Raw genomic sequence first — 22,462 nt, 5'->3', positions numbered from 1 at the left:
CTGTTTCTTTTTAGGAAATACAGTCTGTTGGCCTTTCTTAAAAATAGCGCCAGTACACTGTTCCCAAACAGCTTGTTGTCAATGTCTATCCCAAGGTATTTGTACTCCTCCACTATTTCAATGGGCTCACCTTTTACCAGTGATTGTGTATTAACTTTCAAAGCAGAATTACTTTCCCATTGCTCCTCAACTCTAGTGTATGATATACAATTTTCTAACTCTGAATCTCTACTTTTATCCCGTTAAAAAAATGGCATTTCAAATTTTGCTACATTAGACCGAATAGAGTCGGTTGGTCACTGAAATTGGTCTTATGTAGCAAATGTTTCTAATATATATTTTTTTACAATGGATAAAAGTAGACTCAGAGCTACAAAATGGTATATCATACACTACAGTTGAACAATGGGAAAGTAGCTTTGCTTTGAAACTTGGTAGACTAAGAAAATGGCCTTTGAATGTTTTGTTACTACTACTGGAGAGTCCTTTGTCTACACCCATTCTGCATCGTTCACACCATCTTAAGCTTTAACCCCACTCATCCCTTTAAGGGTTGATCCGAATGTACTAACAGCAGTCAAGCACCCAAGCTAACTTGCTAGCTACTTCCAGATATCTAAGTGAGAGAGAGAACAGCTCACTGAACATAACTCGTCCTAGCATGGCTGGTTAGGCTTTTATGTTATCCAGAGCGTTGATGACTGCAACTGTGCTGTCAGATTGTCTGTTCGTAAATTCACTGGACGCTTTGGCCGACGAGTAGGGTTGATCCGATCCAGTCAAGCACCCAAGTTAACTGGCTTAACACTGGCTTGCTTGCTAGCTAATTCCAGACACATAATGAGAGAACTCCCCACTCTGATCATTTTACTCACCCTAGCAGGCTGTTTTCATGTTATCCAGAGCATTGGTTAATAGAACTGTGCTGCTGGCAACAATTTAACATTTACTGACACTTGCCATATTCAACGGGTGTTGAGCGTTTGTAAATTCAGTTGTTCTGCGCTCTCTTGCACACTCAGACGAGAGTGCTCTGAAATTGGAGTAGATGGCCAGACTGAATTTACGAACGCACCCAAAATGGTGACTTGCATAGTGGTGTCTTTTGTTAAGACATGTAGCTAGCTAGCTAAACAATGAAGCATAATCCCAACTCATGACGTTATACTACCCTGCATGAATATGCGGGTAGCTAACCAACCAGGTGCAATGTTAGCTAACTAACATTAGGCTATAGCTAGCTAAGCAAATGGCTCTGAGATACATTTAATAAGGTCATACATGTAATGTTAGCTAGCTAGCTAGGAAAACAATGAAGCATAATCACAACTCATGACGTTACTACCCTGCATGTAGCTAACCAACCAGGTTCAATGTTAGCTAGGTAACATTAGGCTACAGCTAGCTAAGACAATGGCTCTAAGATATGAATAATAAGGTCATACACGTAACGTTAGCTAGCAAGCTAGCAAAATTTCCTTATATGATCTGTAAGTAAGTACATTTGTTGAAATTGTTGCATGTTTCTTTTATATTTTTGTTCAGTATATATTAATATAAACTATCAAAATAAAGTCGCACTCTCCAATGTATAATCTCCCAGTAATTTAATGGGTATTTACCAACGTTTTGGCATCAGTAATGTCATGAATACTTGAACCAGGTTATGTAGACAAACAGTGCAATTAGTGTAACCAGGGGTGTGTCATAATGATTAAGTCAATTCAAATTAATTTGTGAAACTGTTAAAAAAAATTGTATATGGCATATTAAATATATTACACTATTATTATTATATAGAAACATAATGGAATATTGTACATCATATTAGCATCAACATACATTATTGTTTCATCCAATTTCACATAATTTCATATTTCATTTCATTTCTATTACATGTCATCTTTTGGTTCAACCTTAATATATATCAAGCATCATCAACAGGGAGAACATATTAGGTGTACACTAATAAGCTGTAAAAATATTTTTACATTCATAAGACTTGTTCATAAAGGAAAATTTGTTCATAAGGACCTGAGATCAAAGTCAATATTCAGACCACTAGGGGTCAATGTTTTTAGATAGGATATCCAGTAAGCCTCCCTTCGTAGTAGTAGGATCTCAATGTTAACTCCTCTCCTTGGTAGAGCAACATGCTCAATGCATGTGTATTTGAGGGAGGAGATGGGATGGTTAGCTTCAACAAAGTGAGCTTCTACTGGATAGTCAATGTTCTTACACCTGATTGAGCTGCGTTTTCAGCTATGCAATATTTTAATTGTCTCTTCGTTTGTCCTGCGTAGGCTTTTCCACATGAACAGGTGATGAGATAGATTACTCCCTTTGTCTTGCATGAGATGATACCCCTAGCAGGGATCTTTCAACCTGTATGTGGGTGTCTGAAGAAAGACGTTTTTTATAGTGCTATTGCACTGTGCGCATGAGCCACATTCGTTCCCTTTTGGGATAGGTGTCAAGAGTGTTTGAGTAGGCTCAGGGGGCGTGTCAGATCTCACCAAACTATCTCCAATATTGCGACAATGCTTATAGACCACCAGTGGGGGTTCCTTGAAGGGGTGTGCCATTTTTTTGTCCGATTGCATAATTTGCCAGTGCTTTTTCAGGATTGCTTTCATTTTCTCCGAACTCTTGGTGTACTTAATGCAAAAGACGTTGCATTGCTTTTCTTCTTTGGTTGAGTTTAGTAATTCCTCTTGGTTTTTGAGATATTTTCATCATGGCAGCATCAAGACTTTTGTCCTTGTAGCCTCTCATTTTGAATTTCTGTCATTTTTTTTGCATTGTTGTCAAAATCTGACTGGTGGCCACAGATTCGTTTAACCCTGCATAACCGGCTATATGGTAGACCATTCTTAAGGGGATGCATACTATCCACACATAGCAAGGTATTGCGATCTGTGGGCTTTGTGTATAAGTCTGTGTGTACGCGTCATTCCTCTTCGATAATCCACAAAGCCAGGTAGTTTATTTCGCTCATCAGTGTACATGGCGAATCTGAGGTATTCAGAGCTCTCGTTTAGTCGAGTTTGGAATTAATTTAATTACTGCTGACTTCCTTCCCGGAGCACAAAGACATCATCTATGTATCTCTACCATATACAGGGGGGCAAAAAAGTATTTAGTCAGCCACCAATTGTGCAAGGCCTGTAATTGTCATCATAGGTACACTTCAACTGACAGAGAAAATGAAACATTTTGTTTCCAGAAAATCACATTGTAGGATTTTTTATGAATTTATTTGCAAATTATGGTGGGAAATAAGTATTTGGTCAATAACAAAAGTTTATCTCAATACTTTGTTATATACCCTTTGTTGGCAATGACAGAGTCTTCACAAGGTTTTCACACACTGTTGCTGGTATTTTGGCCCATTCCTCCATGCAGATCTCCTCTAGAGCAGTGATGTTTTGGGGCTGTTGCTGGGCAACACGGACTTTCAACTCCCTCCAAAGATTTCTATGGAGTTGAGATCTGGAGACTGGCTAGGCCACTCCACGACCTTGAAATGCTTCTTACGAAGCCACTCCTTCGTTGCCCGGGCGGTGTGTTTGGGATCATTGTCATGCTGAAAGACCCAGCCACGTTTCATCTTCAATGCCCTTGCTGATGGAAGGAGGTTTTCACTCAAAATCTCACGATACATGGCCCCATTCATTCTTTCCTTTACACGGATCAGTCGTCCTGGTCCATTTGCAGAAAAACAGCCCCAAAGCATGATGTTTCCACCCCCATTCTTCACAGTGGGTATGGTGTTCTTTGGATGCAACTCAGCATTCTTTGTCCTCCAAACACGACGAGTTGAGTTTTTTACCAAAAAGTTATATTTTGGTTTCATCTGACCATATGACATTCTCCCAATCTTCTTCTGGATCATCCAAATGCTCTCTAGCAAACTTCAGACGGGCCTGGACATGTACTGGCATAAGCAGGGGGACACGTCTGGCATTGCAGGATTTGAGTCCCTGGCGGCGTAGTGTGTTACTGATGGTAGGCTTTGTTACTTTGGTCCCAGCTCTCTGCAGGTCATTCACTAGGTCCCCCCGTGTGGTTCTGGGATTTTTGCTCACCGTTCTTGTGATCATTTTGACCCCACGGGGTGAGATCTTGCGTGGAGCCCCAGATCGAGGGAGATTATCAGTGGTCTTGTATGTCTTCCATTTCCTAATAATTGCTCCCACAGTTGATTTCTTCAAACAAAGCTGCTTACCTATTGCAGATTCAGTCTTCCCAGCCTGGTGCAGGTCTACAATTTTGTTTCTGGTGTCCTTTGACAGCTCTTTGGTCTTGGCCATAGTGGAGTGTGACTGTTTGAGGTTGTGGACAGGTGTCTTTTATACTGATAACAAGTTCAAACAGGTGCCACTAATACAGGTAACGAGTGGAGGATATTGGAGCCTCTTAAAAAAGAACTTACAGGTCTGTGAGAGCCAGAAATCTTGCTTGTTTGTAGGTGACCAAATACTTATTTCCCACCATAATTTGCAAATAAATTCATTAAAAATCCTACAATGTGATTTTCTGGATTTATCTTTCTCATTTTGGCTGTCATAGTTGAAGTGTACCTATGATGAAAATTACAGGCCTCTCATCTTTTTAAGTGGGTGAACTTGCACAATTGGTGGTTGACTAAATACTTTTTTGGCCCAGTGTGTGTGTGTGTGTGTGTGTGTGTGTGTGTGTGTGTGTGTGTGTGTGTGTGTGTGTGTGTGTGTGTGTGTGTGTGTGTGTATATATATATATATATATATATATATATATATATATATATATATATTATTTTTTTAAATGGGCTTTTTTTGTCCTCCAATAATCGGTATCGGCGTTGAGAAATCATAATCGGTCGACCTCTAATGGAAATGCCATTTTGATTGTCAGTTAGTGTTTTTATATTTTTGCGTCAAATAGAAATTGTGTGAGCAATAATAAGACCAAAGTGTAGTTTACATTGTTTGAGGGAAATATCAGAGAAGACCACCTCTTCCAGGGAAATTGGAGATACCATATTTGTCTCCATACTCAGACAGGGAGTGGAAGAATCATGTTTAAACCAATTTAGGATGGGACGAAATGCTAATGCCTGGAAATATAATTTAAAGATTGTTAGGAAGAGTCCTATGTCTTTCACTCTTTGCAAGTTTGTTAATTTTTCTGGGTTCACTTACCTTGCCATATACTGTACATTTTGAGACCGCGCTATGGATTTTATCGCAATAGACAGAAGGGTAGAAATTAACTACAGAATTTCAGCCATGGCCATATATTAATTTTGACAATAGATATTCTTCCGGTTAACTTCTTGACGCACCCATCCCATTAGCGAGATCATTTTCATCAACATCCGCTGAATTGCAGCGCACCAAATTCAAATTAAATTAACAAAAATATTTAATTTTCATGATATCACAAGTGCAATATAGCATATGTCATAGTTGAAGTGTACCTATGATGAAAATTACAGGCCTCTCATCTTTTTAAGTGGGAGAACTTGCACAATTGGTGGCTGACTAAATACTTTTTTGCCCCACTGTATCAGGTGTACGCTAATAAGCTGTAAAAATAATTTTTCAATTGATCTCATTGATAGAGGGCTTAGGAAGGATACCAGAGGGCACCCTGCTGGCCACTTTGGATGTGGAGAGCTTGTACACTAACATCCCACACACTGGAGGCTTCCTGCTTCCTGTTCCCCCTGTTGATGATGCTCATTATATATTAAGGTTGAACCAAAAGATTACATGTAATAAAAATGAAATTATGTGAAATTGAATATAACAATTATGTATGTTGATGCTAATATGATGTACAATATTCCATTATGTTTTTATATGATAACAATAGCGTAATATATTTAATATGCCATATACTATTTTTTAACAGTTTCACTAATTGATTTTAATTAACTTAATCATTATGACACACCCCTCACTACTGTCATTAGTTACACTAATTGCACTGTGTGTCTACATAACCTGGTTCAAGTATTTATGACATTACCCTGAGGAAGGCACAGTGACAACGAAACGTTGGTAAATACTAATTAAATTGCTGGGAGATTATACGTGGAGTGTGCGACTTTATTTCGATAATTCATTCGCCGTTAGTCAGCACCTCCACACAAACTATTATTCTGGGTGTGTGCCAGCTCATGTTTTTTTTTATCCAGTATTTATTATTAGATATATATCCTTTGTTTGGGGGGGGAGACAACTTCAGTATACTTCAAAATTACTACAACCAAATCGAAACGTGTAGAAATTATAATGGACCTACATTCATAGTTTCTTGACTATGTTCCGCTCGCTTATAATCACCGAAATGAAAGCTAGAGACAACCAGGAAGCATTAAAAAAAAAATGGCAAACTAATGGATAGAGGACTATTTTTTCATGACAAATTCAGTGCAGCCCTCCGGATCTCGTTGAAGAGCGAATGTGGCTCTCAGGGAAAAATGAGTTTGACACCTATGCTTTAGGCATATAACTATTTTGGAGTGAGCATGTTACAATTTCATTCCAATTCCACTGTAATCGCTCACGCCGTTTGATGCCTGCTATACCATAGCTGCTTTTAGCAACTTTGGTGTATTTACTCTAGCGTTGCTCCCTATTGGGTTAAATACAAACTGTCCATGGGAACACAAAGTTCAATAAAATTACATTTTAACTTACTGTGCCGGTGGGCAGGAAGGTTGGTGCTTAAAACGGCGGAAATTTGAGTCAAAATATCTAAAGGAACGTATTATTAAAAACAGGCTTTCCAAAACGTGGTCCTCTCTGCTTACCTCATGTTAAATAAAAAAATCCTGCAGGTGTGCCATATGTGCACAAAAAAAATAACTTGGAGGGGACTTTTATTTTGACATGAGGTAAGCAAAGAGTAAGTTGGTCTTCAACAAACCCACCTTTGGAAATAAGACTGACCTTTAGATCTTTTGTCTCAAATTCGCACTGTTTAAAGAACAATAGTCCTGCCCACCGGCACAGTAAGTTGAAATTTAATTTAACTTCTGTCTTACCCGGACTGTTCAGTTTTTTTTTTCAACCCAATAGGGAGCAACACTACTGTATTTTTATTTTAACCTTTTATTTATCGAGGCAAGTCAGTTAAGAACAAATTCTTATTTACAATGACGGCCTACACCAGCCAAACCCGGACAACGCTGGGGCAATTTTGCACCACCCTATGGGACTCCCAATCATGGCCGGTTGTGATACAGCCTGGATTCGAACCGCTTAGACCGCTGTGCCACTCGGCGTTGCTAAAAGCAGTCAGGAAAGTTCGCATTTGGAAAATGTTCAGACCCCTTGACTTTCTCCACATTTTGGTACATTAAGCCTTGTTCTAAAATGGATTAAATTATTTGTTTCCCGTATCAATGGAAGGTTTCTAAAAACCTGTTTTGTTTTTCATTATGGGCTATTGTGTGTAGATTGATGAGGAACACAGTTAATTTAATCCATTCTAGAAGAAGGCTGTAATGTAACAAAATGTGGAAAAACAGAAGGGGTCTGAATATTTTCTGAATGCACTGTATACCTAAGCATGAACAAGCTTCATATGGCTGTGGTGGTCTTCATATGGCTGTGGTGGTCTTCATATGGCTGTGGTGGTCTTTAGATTGCTGTACTGGTCTTTAGATGGCTGTATTTCTTGGTATATGCTTGTCTCCTACTCACCAACCAGCAGGACCAGCCGACGTCCCTCTTTATGGTCCCTGCAGTACGGTGCCACCTCCAGGTAGGTGGGTGTCTGTGTGGCTCCTCCCATCTCCTGGCTCTTCCTTTTAGACTCAACATTCCCACTCCTACTGCCCCTCCTGCCCAGCCGGAAACTCCTTCTCAGACCAGCTGCAGGGAAAGAGATACCTGTCACACACCTGTCACTGTGTGCATGTGCATGTGTGTGGGGGTGGGGGTGTGTGAATGTTAATTTCAATGTCTGTGTGTTCTAACAGTCAAATCAAATGTCTCACCAGAGGCAGCACATGCAACAGAGCAAAATAACACAGTATTAGATGTTACGCAGTTGGCAGCTACAGTACCAGTCAAAAGTTGACACACATACGCATTTAAGAGTTTCTTTATTTTTACTATTTTCTACATTGCAGAATAATAGTGAAGACATTAAAACTATGAAATAACATATGGAATCATGTAGTTACCCAAAAAGTGTGTTAAACAAATCAAAATATATTCTACATTTTAGATTCTTCAGTAGCCACCCTTTGCCTTGATGACAGCTTTGCACACGCTTGGCATTCTCTCAACCAGCCTCATGAGGTAGTCACCAGGAATGTATTTCAATTAACAGGTGTTAAAAGTTTGTGAATTTTCTTTACTTCTTAATGTGTTTTTGCCAATCATTTGTGTTTTGACAAGGTAAGGGTGGCATACAGAAGACAGACCTATTTGGTCAAATACTAAGTTCATATTATGGCAAGAACAGCTCAAATAAGCAAAGAGAAACGACAGCCCATCATGACTTTAAGACATGAAGGTCAGTCAACCAGAACGTTTCAAGAACTTTGAACATTTCTTCAAGTGCAGTCGCAAAACCCATCAAGCTCTAGGATGAAACTGGCTCTCATGAGGACTGACACAGGAAAGGAAGACCCAGAGTAACCTCTGCTGCAGATGATACGTTCATTAGAGTTACCAGCTTCAGAAATTGCAGCCCAAATAAATGCTTCACAGAGTTCAAGTAACACATCAGCATCAACTGTTCAGAGGAGACTGCATGCGTCAGGCCTTCGTGGTCAAATTGCTGCAAACAAACCACTACTTAAGGACACCAATAAGAAGAAGAGACTTGCTTGGGCCAAGAAACAGCAATGGACATTAGACCGGTGGAAATCTGTCCTTTGGTCTGATGAGTCCAAATGTGAATTTTTGGGTTCCTTCCACTGTGTTCTTGTGAGACGCAGAGTAGGTGATGGGATGATCTCTGCATCTGTGGTTCCCACTGTGATGCATGGAGGTGTGATGGTGCTTTGCTTGTGACACTTGGTGATTTATTTAGAATTCAAGGCACACTTAACCAGCATGGCATCCACAGCATTCTGCAGCAATACAACATCCCATCTGGTTTGTGCTTAGTGGGACTATCACTTGTTTTTCAACAGGACAATGACCCCAAAACACACCTCTAGGCTGTGTAAGGGCTATTTGACAAAGATGGAGAGTGATGGAGTGCTGCATCAGATGACCTGGCCTCCACAATCACCCAACCTCAACCCATTTGAGATGGTTTGGGTGAGTTGGACCGCAGAGTGAAGGAAAAACAGCCAACAAGTGCTAAGCATATGTGGGAACTCTTTCAAGATTGTTGGAAAAGCATTCCTCATGAAGCTGGTTGAGAGAATGCCAAGAGTGTGCAAAGCTGTCATCAAGGCAAAGGGTGGCTACTATATTTTGGTTTGTTTAGCACTTTTTTGGTTACTACATAATTCCATATGTGTTATTTCATAGTTTTGATGTCTTTACTATTATTCTACAATGTATAAAATAGTAAATAAAAATAAAAATCCTTGAATGAGTAGGTTTGTCCAAACTTTTGACTGGTACTGTACATGTCTTACATGAATCCTACTGCATATAGTCACCATATTTAATGTAAGATGAGCAGACTAATAGATGTCCGCAATTACACAAACAGGGAGCAAAATAAAAGCGTCTCAAGTGCTGGGTATGATGACATACAGCAATGACGATGAGGAGAAGGAAGAACTGCAGACAGGCAAATGTGTATGAGATTTAAAAGAGCATCACACAGAACTGTCACCAGTCTCACCACCAAAGCTGTTGACAAGCAATGTCGACCATCTCAACAGCTCAACTCCACCACTTTGAGGAGACTAAGGAGAGGACAACATACGATTGAATGTTCTCTCAGGCATTCGCTTGAATGAAAACAGAGCTTATGCCATGTGTATGCGGTCTGGCCCGGATTGGCATGTCCTCCATGGTGTAACTGCCTGCTATAGATGTGGGTCTTACATTGCTATGACATCAGTTCCAGTTTAAATCAGTAAGCATAACAGGAATTTGGGCCTGTTTTCCTTGTTGCATGCTACAATTACTTTCATTTTGTCTGTGTTGACTTCACTTTTAAAGAATGAGTTTTACCGACTTTATCAATCAGCACAGTTGGAAGAGGGTGGCAGAGATTGAATTAAACCAATATCAGATTTGATTAATTTGATTACATTGACAACAGCATATTCATGTAGTTTAAGGAAATAGGATATTGAGCATGCTGAAAACAATCTCCAAGACACTGTCACCAAGAGTCAGTCTGAAATTATCGACAGAATCTAAAATAGGAAAAATAATTATGTGTTTCTCTCCTAGCTGCACTGCCAAACACCCTCCATATAGTACTGTTCTAACATACTAAAACCTGCAGTCAGTGCGTGTATTATTTTGCTTCACTCTCAAATTCAAACTTCCTCCTACAGCACTAAACTACTATGAAGTTCACACTACATCCTCCTTCACTCTGAAGTTTACCTACGTTCCTTTTCCCTCTAAATAATCTAGAGTACTTCAGTGCACTTCACATGTAGCACACCAGTTGCTCCTCTCCAGTATCTCCTCTTCCAAATTCTGCTGTTTTTGGCTCTTTTTCTCCCTCGCTCCCTCTCTAACCGTACCTGCTGTCTCGACCTCTGAATGCTCAGCTATGAAAGCCAACTGACATTTACTCCTGGGGTACTGACCTGTTGCACCCTCTACAACCACTGTGATTATTATTTGACCCTGCTGGTCATCTATGAACATCTTGAAGAATAATCTTAAATGGCCACATACTCTTGTAATCTCCACCCGGCACAGCCAGAAGAGGACAGGCCACAATCAGAGCTTGGTTCCTCTCTAGGTTTCTTCCTAGGTTCCTGCCTTTCTAGGGAGTTTTCCCTTGCCACCGTGATTCTACATCTGCATTGCTTGCTGTTTGGGGTTTTAGGCTGGGTTTCTTTATAGCACTTTGTGACATCTGCTGATATAAAAAGGGCTTTATAAATAAATTTGATTGATAGCTAGTGTGCTGTCAGTCGTGTGGCATCCATTAAACAATCAATATCACTTTGGAGCTGAGACTCAGAAAAAGTACAGAGCGCTACCACATCCTGTTCTGGAATCTGGACAGACACTACACATGCGAAGCACAAATATATGACATGCTGTAACTTCACTAGCCAATAATAAACAACACCTGACACTTAACTCAGTCAAACCTGAAGCAGGAGTGCAAAATGATATACGAGGATTCCATTGACATCAAATATGCGGGTAGCTATTCAAATATGCAGGTATCGATTCTTCTCATGATCTTGCTGCTTGAAACCTAATAATGCACCGGTGACCATGAACAAGGATCAGACAGCTACCCATTGTTGCTATTATTCTGTCTGGGAAATGCATTTTAAGCTTCGATAAAGAAAAAACACACACACATTCTCTCTCACACACACACACAAACGCACTGACACACACACTATTGCTAAACCGGCATCAAACACATCCAAGGGATCTGAAGAAATGGGGAAAATTATCTGTCTGTTTAAAACTCATAGTCTTTCCTTGGCTTCCCCTATAGCTCTGGGGAGCACATACTGATTGAATAATCTGGTTTGTAAATAGAGCTTTTTTTTCAAACCAGAAACGGACTGACCATATGGCAGTTCGGGAAAATGCCAGATGGGCTGGTCCATCTTTAACCTGATGGGTCTGTCTAAAAATTGGCAGGTATGTTAGCAGGTATGTTAGAAATGCAGGTATGTTAGAAAAAATAAATAAATTGGCAGGTATGTTAGAAATGCCCGGGTCGATTTATGGTTCTAGTCCGTCTCAAGTTCAACCCCTGCTTGGTTTTTCATTCCGTGTCTGGATCTTATTGGTAGTAAGGTGATGATACATTTCCCTCATCCCTATCCCTGGAAAAGGTAACATCTCACCGATGTGGATTCCAGTAATAGCTCCATAGTCTGCATCCTCCACCACTGTAGAGAGAGCTAGCAGAACACGGGAGAGAGGGAGAGAAAAGGATGGATCAAGGAACAGAACATAGTTTTAATTCCTAAACAAATCAGTACAGTACATTACTTTTTTTATATTATTATTTTGAACAGAGGGTTTAAATAGTTTTTTTTTTACATTGTTTGATAGAACAATAAAGTGAAAGAAGACCAACTATGACAAGCAAGCAGTACCTTCCTCCTTTTCTGAGAAGCATGGATACAAAACAAGACAAGTGAATCATGGAGACAGTAGTTAGTCATGTCTCTACACAGATGAAGGAAGGAATACTTATAAAACAGTGGTTCATAAATAGACCCATAAAGCAAGGGTTGGCATCAGGCAGTCCGCAGGCCAAAATCAGCCCACGAGTGATTTTTTTGGGGGGGCCCAAAGTTTTTAGTAAAAAACATAATACAAATGTTTTGGGTAAAAAAAAGACTGTAAAATCACCAGGAATACAGCTTAAAATGTGTTTAATTTAGGAAACCCATTCCCAAGTATTCCCACAAAATAAAAAAGAGATATGTGATCGTGTCTCAATCAAGCTATAAAATTGTTATTTTCAAATACAATCTCATTTGGGCTTAGTTATGTTCAATTTGCGGTGTCGAAATTATTATATTTATTTTCCCGGCACACAACCACTCGCTCTGGCATTTTGAACCATTTAATTAATGTGTCTGAAGGTACAAACTCTGCCTACTCAGCGTGCCCGGAGAGCAAATCAAGTGCACCTATAGACCTAGCACTAACCAATCAGATTGCTTAGATCACAGTGTCAAAATAAATTGATAATGTGATTTACAAACGTCTTAAACCTTGACTGGAGACAGACTGTCAAGGAATACAGCAAAAAGCTGCTGTTTTTGTGAGTGAGTTCATGTTTAAGTTTTTATTCACTGTCAACACTTTTTATTCAACACTTTTATAAGCCATGAAATGTGCTCCTCCACTCATGCTGCATCCAGCATTGCAGCTTCAATGAATGAGCAGCAAAGTGTACCGATAGGCTTGCGTTATTATTATTAACGGCTATGTGTTTTTAATATCAAGTGTTATTTTACTTTCTCTGGTCAAATAAGTAACATACATTTGTGCAAGCGCCCGCATGCTTCCCATCCGAAACAGTTCGGAACAGTTCATGCAAACTATATTGTGATGACATGTTTCTTCGTTTTAGTCTTTGGCAAGGGATTTTTTTTTTGGTTGTTCGTGCACACAAAATATTTTCTCGAGGCAAGCTGAAGTTCAGGAGCTGAAGTCTACGCCCCTTCGTCGGTCATTGGTCAACAGTAAGGATTCTTCAATTAAGCATTTGTTGTCATTCAACGATAGACGACTTGTTTCCATACACATTTTCTCACTTGAGAAATACTGCACCAAACATCTTAGTTAGATGCATCAAAATTAATGACAGATTTATTGAGTTATCTTAGAATAATTCTGACTACTTTGAGGAAGTGTATACTGGCTATGGCATCTCAAGATGGACAAACAGTACTATTGCCACTTTTTTCAAGTGTAGCTCTTAAGGGAGTATGCAAGCTCATTTGTTTGGTTCGCCTAGCCGCTTTCACTATTAATGGAGAGGAGAGAGCTGAGGGGCGGTCCGACGGTGAGAGGCGGACCCTCTGATGCTCTCCCTCTCCGCTGAGACTGGCAATCAGATGCAGACACAATCAGTCCAGTAAAATAAAGAAAGCACATCATTTAAATGTATGCTTACTCAACTTTGCCTCACAAGTAACACAACAAATGATGATCTATCTATTACCGGTGTGATAATATACCTCAAGTTTTGAAATATCATTTTTAAATGGTATAAGAAGAACAACATTGTCAGGGCAATTCAAGCATATCCAATATGCAGTGATAATGTACTGGGCATATAAGCCTACTACAAACATCACTGCTACAGAACTGTTTTTAAGTCATGTTAAAAAAGATCTGAGTGTCAGATCTCAGTCTTCTTTTTGACTCAGAAAGTGATCTCGGCTCAAAGAAGTTTGGGGACCACTGCTCTAGATTAACTATTCAAGACCCATCAGTTGCTACCATTTGGGAAACACTGATGTAGTACATAGTGCTTGAGTATGTTAACTGATTAACTGAGCTACTCCTTGTGAAAATGTAATAAGTAATATGGTATTGCAGTATAGTATTTGAAAGTATTGTGTATTTCTGGACCTGTATCCAAACAGAATAGAACATTGGTTGTAAGTGCTGAGAATACTCTTATGGGTAAAAATAAAAGCTATGTCTTAAAACAGGTTTTAACAGGATTCCTAGGACCTTTTCTGAGATGCTTTATGGATTGACCTTGGTGCGATCCTAAGGGATTCCCTTCCACATGTGGCTTGTCCCTGACATGTGACTTTCACCTTGACCTTCATCTATGACCTTAGACCTTCGGCCTTTGTCCTGGGAGAGTGTTAAATGACTGTTTATTCCCTGCAGGTGGGGGTTTATTGGAGAGATCATCACCTGTCACTTTGTTTGGGACTCTCTGAGGTTTAAATAAGGCTTTGGGCCGCTGGAGAGCGACTCTCCTAAAGGAAAGAAAAAGAGAACAGTTATGCCATTGTATAGAGTATAATTTACCTGAGTGAACAATTTTGGTGCCATAATGGATCAGACTAGGAATAATGTTCCTCAAACCTCAATTTGTCTAGTTTCAATTTATCAAAGGGTTCAGAACTCCAGGTTGACCCCCCTTCACTGATTTTTATTTTTACTGTTGTTAAAACCTTTCTGGAGCATCATGCTTGACTGAAAACATTCAAATTTAAAAGACCATAGAAACTGGGGACTTTACTGTGTTCTTATCTTCTAATTGAACATTCATGTACTGTTCTCGTGTTTGAGATGTCATCTCAAAGTGATATAGACGTACAATAGCGATTTGTTTTGCTGTCAAATAACTTTTCTAGAGTTAAGAAAATGATTAAGATTGGAGTTAAGAAAACTACATAATAAGCCAAACTAACACAAAGCTGATGTGAGTGTAGTTATGAATGTCTGTGCATAGATTGCCCATGGACATGGAGGCCCACCTCTCCTGAAGTTGCCTGGAGGGGATGAGTCCTGCTCGGGAGTTGCTGTCACCATGACGACAGGCTTGCCACCAGGTGTCGTCCTCCTGGTTAACGATCTGAAGGATGTCCCCCCTCTTGAAGCCCAGCCCTGCCTGTCTGCAGGGGATGGCAGGGTCCTCCTCGGGATTGTAGTCAAAGAGCGACCGTACAAATAACTGAGAACCACAAAAAAACACAAGTGCTTTACTTCATAATTTTTTTTACCAGATATGTGCAATGAAATATGTTAATTTACATGATCAGCAATAATAGTACGGCGCCCCTGGATCAAATTAGGGTTAGGTAGCTCTTTCACCTTATCTCGGGCTCAGGTATTGGAACCAGCAATGTTCAGTTGCTGGCCCAATGCTCTAACTGCTAGGCTACCTGCCACCAATGATTCAACAATAGCATCTTGAACATCCTAGGAGAAAGTGCTGTGAAGGTGGTGTATGGGTTTCATGTTGCTATCTCATACTCAGATGCTGTTATTTGTCTGAAATGCCAAAGAACCAATATAAGCAGAGCACAATAGCTTTACCATAGTCTCATTGGCTGACAGCTCTTCCTTGATGCCAGGTACCGGTATCACTTTAAACGTCACCTCTCCCTGCGATTGAGCCTGGCACAAAGATAATCACAGAATGTAGACTTGACTGACACACAAACAGGTACACATTAGACCACACAAACACATCAGGGATGTGTGACGCAAGCAAATACATACAATGATCCAAGCTTACAAGCAGCTAGCCTCTTAAATGTAAAGTTCCCATATTTGGGGACCCTATTTGATTTATTTGATACAATTCAGTCTGGTGTGAGAACGGTAGCTCCTATCTGCAAAAGCAGGGTGTCTGCGGAAAGCTGAGTATCTTGGCTATTGATCTTTGCCTTAAAATATTTGGTATCTTAATACCATTTTTGGGCATATGAATGTATAAGGGCAGGCCAAGCCGATGACCTCACTTCAAGATGGCTGCTACCTACATTCCGGTTAGCGTTGTAAAGCATAAACAAAATAAATACAGAATAGTTTGAGTCACACCGAAAGCCGGGACTCCACAGACCATGAGGGTCTTATTTGTCTGCCTGTGACCTACCGTTATTGATCACCAGCCCCGAGAGTCAAAATGTTTATTTTACACAACATTTTCACCAAACATCTTACAAGGTAAGCTTCAATTTGGTCTGTGTTGGAGCTACATGGTTGGTATGGTTGGTCAGAACAATTCTAGCCTATTGCCAATGTTATCTGATGATGTATGACTTAATGTCAAAATCGAATGTCCACTGAGTAACTATATCTTTGCGCATGAAAAATGTGATTAACATTTGGATATCCCCTGTATGTCCCCCGACATCACCACAATGTTTGAGAGAGGTTGGTGTTGTAGAAATTTAGTTTTTATAGTGAACAATAACTTTTAGGCACATCCATTGTGCAAAAACAGTGCAATTATCACATGCAGACACTTTGGAGAGGTTGAAAGGACACTTGAATGTACCCCATATACCCCATATACCCCATTACACCACCACAATGTTTGAGTGAGGTTGATATGGTAGAAATTGTGTTTTTATACTGAACAGATAGCATTTAGTGACAGTAAATGTGTAATAGCACTGGAATTAATAACACTGACACCACTTAAACATCTGCCCGTTTCTATCAATCCCAGTTTTTTTCTGATATTGTTCACATGTTGTGGAAGCCATCTGATGTGTTTCCAGCTCTGGGCATCAATAATTCACTTATAGCTTGTCAATGAAAGATTACTTTTTTAAAAACTGTTATTTTGTGTGTGCATGATCTTGTGTATTCTGAACTAAGTAACTCTTATCTATCTTCTGATCATTTCCTCAAAATCTCCGAGATGTCTTATACCATGTTTGGGTATGTCAGCATTATGTATTACACATGAATAGCAGTTACTTTTGGGTATGTCTATTTAGGCGGAAATCTACATTTTGACATTACATCTAAGCTAGACACTAGCCTCACTTGGCCAGACTTACAGACTTGAAACAGACCACACACACTCACACCATTATAGGAATGATTTCCTCCGGTGTCTTATCCTCCATTTGGACTCCATTGACTTCCCTTAGCTCATCGCCCTCATGAATCAGACCTGCAAAATATCGTTGATTAAAGAGCACTAAATTCTCTGAAACGTTTTATAAATGTATGATTGCACTGCTATTACATGGTATATATGTAAAGGACATCACTCTGCTTGCTTAGTACCATTTCCTCCTGATTCGGCCCATACCTGGCAAGAACTCGGGACCTCTGACTTGCAAGCACACGTGACCACCCTCCTGAAGTGTCTTACCAATTGGCGCCACTCAAAAAGCTATCTATTTGCTGCCGCAAGTGGGGACACTTCAGGCTGGGGAGTAAGCTTCACACATCCCAATGTAATATATTAGCGATACAATTTAATTGTTCATCAATTCACTTTTTAATTATTTTTACCACTTCTGTCTGCAGCACCACCTCTCATGATCCTTGCTACAACTATAGCTCCAGTGGATTCATCTCTCTTTATGGTGGCCCCCTGAAAGAGAGAGAGAGAGAGAGAGAGAGAGAGAGAGAGAGAGAGAGAGAGAGAGAGAGAGAGAGAGAGAGAGAGAGAGAGAGAGAGAAAACAGCTGGATAAACAAAAGGGAGCATGAAGAAAAAAAGGAGGGATGAGAAAGTGAGTGGGGGCCAAAAAGATAGGCGGATGGTACAACAAGGTCTTCAATGATGTTAATAACAGAGAAAACAATCATGTCTGCTCACCGTTTGCTGCTCCCAATTAGCAATCTTCTAATAAAGCCATGAACATTGATGCTGTTACCCCAGGCCTTAAATGTCACTTAATTTGAAACTGTAATTTGTTTAGAGACAGAACCATTTTGGGAGTGTGTGATGGACATAGTCACATAGCTGGAGAGGTTATCGCACTTTCTTTTTTTTTTTACCAGATGTTATCAAAGGGGGGAAAAACACATTGGAAACAGCATCTCATGCCATTGCCAAAAACCAGGTCACGTCAAGGTGGAGAACTTTGCATTAGGGCTCAGACAAATGGCGGCATATTGCATCAATAAAACAGATCCCGAAACATCCATACGTGTAAGTTTGGTAATACTTATCAGTCTGCATAACGGTATGTTTTCTATTATTGGCCGGAAATACCAACCAACCACGATTGTTCACACACACACACACAGAGAGAGAGAGAGACCCACACACAACAATGCTCAAACTCTGCAATCTGTCACTATAGATATATGGCAGCAAAGATATGGAAGAATTGACTCTCCAAAGCTTTAGTATGGAAAGACTTTGCAGCCCCCAGGTTTATCTGTAACCCTGTTCCTTATGTTGTCTTTCCAACTTGAGGCTTTTGTCCTGGTTACACCTTTACATGTGTGGCTTCGATGGACTAGGTTGTGTGACTACAATTTACCTTAGCACCAAGAAACTCTCAGCTACTTAGGCTATAAGTAGACTACAATAATTTGACAATAGGAATGTTCTTAAAAGCTATTTTCTATGGCTTTAACCCTCAACAAATGTCCCATATTGTTGCAACATGAGCCAACCTGGCCTCAGGGCAATTCGTATGATTTGGTTTGCTTATTTTACCCCTTTTATATGTAGACAAAACCTGCAATCTTTACCATACAAACTTCTTTATACCGCCTTTTCTTTATATCTGAAAGGTGTAGGGGGTAAGAATCGCGGTACAGTAAAACACGCCAAGGGACGTAGACATGATTGCAGTATATTCTTGAAAGCGATAATCGAGAAGTAGCATTGGAACACACTAGGCTCTTATGCGCTGCGACTCCGACATCCTGACGCACAACGATCACTTGGGTGTACCATTCCTGCCCATGTTTCCAACCCCTCCCACCCTCCTCAGTGCCGGTTACACATGGGGATGTATATAAGGGGGTATACTGGCAAGAAAGTGGTAAAAATGGGACTGTTTGAAACGGGGTCATATAAACATTGGCAGATTTTTTTTACAGGTAACATACTGTGAATTCTGTCTGAAATACTGTAGGTATTTGTGTCCTTCCATTAAGTATAATAGGTTACTTTAGATAACATTACGAATGGACTAGTGGTCGTACAATAGCATACAAATTGGAGACACATAGACGGGTGCAACAAAACCGATGCATGCGCAACTTTGAGGCAAAACTGTCAACTTCAAAGGATTATTGACAACGTGAACTATATTTCGTCGCCAAAGATTTATTGAAAACATATATACATTTACACAATAAGCACTTAATTGAAGGCCAGGCTGCTTGTTGCTTCAAATCAAATCAAAGTGTATTTGTAACGTGCGCAAAATACAACATTTACAGTGAAATGCTTACTTACAGGCTCTAACCAATAGTGCAAAAAAAGGTATTAGGTGAACAATAGGTAAGTAAAGACATAAAACAACAGTAGAAAGACAGGCTATATACAGTAGTGAGGCTATATACAGTAGCGAGGCTACATACAGACACCGGTTAGTCAGGCTGATTGAGGTAGTATGTACATGGTAGATATGGTTAAAGTGACTATGCATATATGATAAACAGAGAGTAGCAGTAGCGTAAAAGAGGGGTGGCAGGTGGTGGGACACAATGCAGATATTCCGGTTAGCCAATGTGCGGGAGCACTGGTTGGTCAGCATATATGATAAACAAAGAGTAGCAGCAGCATGAAAAAGGGGGGTTGGGGGGGGGTCTTATGGCTTGGGGGTAAAAACTGTTGAGAAGCCTTTTTGTCCTAGACTTGGTACTCCGGTAGTAGAGAGAACAGTCTATGACTGGGGTGGCTGGGGTCTACACCGCCTGGTGTAGAGGTCCTGGATGGCAGGCAGCATAGCCCCAGTGATGTACTGGGCCACACGCACTACCCTCTGTAGTGCCTTGCGGTCAGCGGCCGAGTAATTGCCGTACCAGGCAGTGATGCAACCAGTCAGGTTCTTGATGCTCTTGATGTTGCAGCTGTAGAACCTTTTGAGGATCTCAGGACCCATGCCAAATCTTTTTAGTTTCCTGAGGGGGAATAGCTTTGTCGTGCCCTCTTCATGACTGTCTTGGTGTGTTTGGACCATTCTAGTTTGTTGTTGATGTGGACACCAAGGAACTTGAAGCTCTCAACCTGCTCCACTGCAGCCCCGTTGAGGAGAATGGGGGCGTGCTCGGTCCTTTTCTTGTAGTCCACAATCATCTCCTTAGTCTTGGTTATATTGAGGGATAGGTTGTTATCCTGGCACCACCCGGCCAGGTCTCTGACCTCCTCCCTATAGGCTGTTTCATCGTTGTCGGTGATCAGGCCTACCACTGTTGTGTCGTCTGCAAACTTAATGATGGTGTTGGAGTCGTGCCTGGCCATGCAGTTGTGGGTGAACAGGGAGTACAGGAGGGGACTGATCAGCGTGGCAGATGTGTTGTTACCTACCCTTACCACCTGGGAGCGGCCCGTCAGGAAGTCCAGGATCCAGTTGCAGAGGGAGGTGTTTAGTCCCAGGATCCTTACCTAAGTGATGAGCTTGAACGCTGAGCTGTAGTCAATGAATAGCATTCTCACATAAGTGTCCCTTTTGTTCAGGTGGGAAAGGGCAGTGTGGAGTGCAATAGAGATGGCATCATCTGTGGATCTGTTTGGGCTGTATGCAAATTGGAGTGGGTCTAGGGTTTCTGGGTTAATGGTGTTGATGTGAGCCATTACCAACATTTCAAAGCACTTCATTGCTACGGACATGAGTGCTACGGGTCTGTAGTCATTTAGGCAGGTTGGTCTGCTTGAAACATGTTGGTTGCTTGCTGTTTGGGGTTTTAGGCCTGGTTTCTGTACAGCACTTTGAGATATCAGAGTCTGATGTTCGAAGGGCTATATAAATCAATTTGATTACAGGCTTAAGTCAGGGACATGAAAATGTCAGTGATGACACCTGCCAGTTGGTCAGCACATGCCCGGAGCACATGTCCTGGTTATCCTTCTAGCCCCGCAGCCTTGTGTATGTGGACCTGTTTAAAAGTCTTCCTCAGGTCGGCTACGGAGAGCGTGATCACACAGTCGTCCAGAACAGCTGATGCTCTCATGCATGCCTCAGTGTTGCTTACCTCGAAGCGTGCATAGAAGTGGTTTAGCTCGTCTGGTAGGCTTGTGTCACTGGGCAGCTCGCGGCTGTGCTTCCCTTTGTAGTCTGTAATAGTTTGCAAGCCCTGCCACATAAGACGAGCATCGGCGCCTGTGTAGTATGATTCGATCTTAGCCCTGTATTGACGCTTTGCCTGTTTGATGGTTCATCGCAGGGCATAGCAGGATTTCTTGTAAACTTCCGGGTTAGAGTCCCGCACCTTGAAAGCGGCAGCTTTACCCTTTAGCTCAGTGTGAATGTTGCCTGTAATCCATGGCTTCTGGTTGGGGTATGTACGTACAGTCACTGTTGGGACAACGTCCTCAATGCACTTATTGATGAAGCCAGTGACTGATGTGGTGTACTCCTCAATGCCATCGGAAGAATCCCGGAACATGTTCCAGTCTATGTTAGCAAAACAGTCCTGTAGTTTGGCATCTGCTTCATCTGACCACTTTTTTTATAGACCGAGTCACTGGTGTTTCCTGCTTTAATTTTTGCTTGTAAGCAGGAAACATGAGGATAGAGTTGTGTTCAGATTTACCAAATGGAGGGCGAGGGAGAGCTTTGTTCGCGTCTCTGTGTGGAGTACAGGTGATCTAGATTTTTTTTCCCCTCTGGTTGCACATTTAACATGTTGATAAAAATTTGGTAAGTTTCCCTGCATTAAAGTCTCCGGCCACTAGGAGCGCCGCCTCTGGGTGAGCGGTTTCCCGTTTGCTTATTTCCTTATACAGCTGACTGAGTGCCAGCATCTTAGTGCCAGCATCTGTCTGTGGTGGTAAATAAACAGCCACAAAAAGTATAGCTGGAAACTCTCTAGGCAAGTAGTGTGGCCTGCAATTTAACACAATATACTCTACTTCAGGCGAAGATTTTGTGCACCAGCTGTTGCTTACAAATATGCACAGACGACCGCTGCGCCCCCCCCCCCCCCCCCCCCCCCCCCCCCCTGTGCTATTCTATCTTGCTGGTGCAGCGTATATCCCGCTAGCTGTTAGCATTTGTGGCTAATGTTAGCAGATAATGTAGCGAGAATTCACGTATCGGTTAGGAGAATAAGGAAGGTTAGAAAACGGTTAGGTCAGATCATACAGTTGTCCCCGACAAGATTCAAACACGCAAACTTTGTGTTGCCAGACAGTCACATTATACTCCCAGCCATCATCCCCGACCATCATCCTTTTATTTAATTTGTAAC

The 22,462-nt window shown here is 41.0% G+C and overlaps 1 protein-coding gene across 1 annotated transcript in view; it reads right to left on the bottom strand.

The window, feature by feature from the left end:
• The window catches only part of LOC109874504 (MAGUK p55 subfamily member 7-like), a 54,687-nt gene that overhangs the window by 19,607 nt on the left and 12,618 nt on the right, over positions 1-22,462 (bottom strand). The window contains exons 6-11 of the mRNA XM_031809667.1: positions 15,765-15,768; positions 15,092-15,288; positions 14,523-14,587; positions 12,230-12,241; positions 11,975-12,031; positions 7,698-7,868 (exon numbers count right to left, since the gene is read on the bottom strand). Coding sequence (XP_031665527.1) covers positions 7,698-7,868; positions 11,975-12,031; positions 12,230-12,241; positions 14,523-14,587; positions 15,092-15,288; positions 15,765-15,768 — 506 coding nt within the window. The remainder of the gene's footprint in view (positions 1-7,697; positions 7,869-11,974; positions 12,032-12,229; positions 12,242-14,522; positions 14,588-15,091; positions 15,289-15,764; positions 15,769-22,462) is intronic.

Source organism: Oncorhynchus kisutch, linkage group LG30 (assembly GCF_002021735.2).
Source record: "Oncorhynchus kisutch isolate 150728-3 linkage group LG30, Okis_V2, whole genome shotgun sequence".
Classification (NCBI taxonomy): Eukaryota; Metazoa; Chordata; class Actinopteri; order Salmoniformes; family Salmonidae; genus Oncorhynchus; species Oncorhynchus kisutch.
Note: the sequence above shows the minus strand (reverse complement) of the source record. Positions and strands in the feature narration are given on the sequence as shown.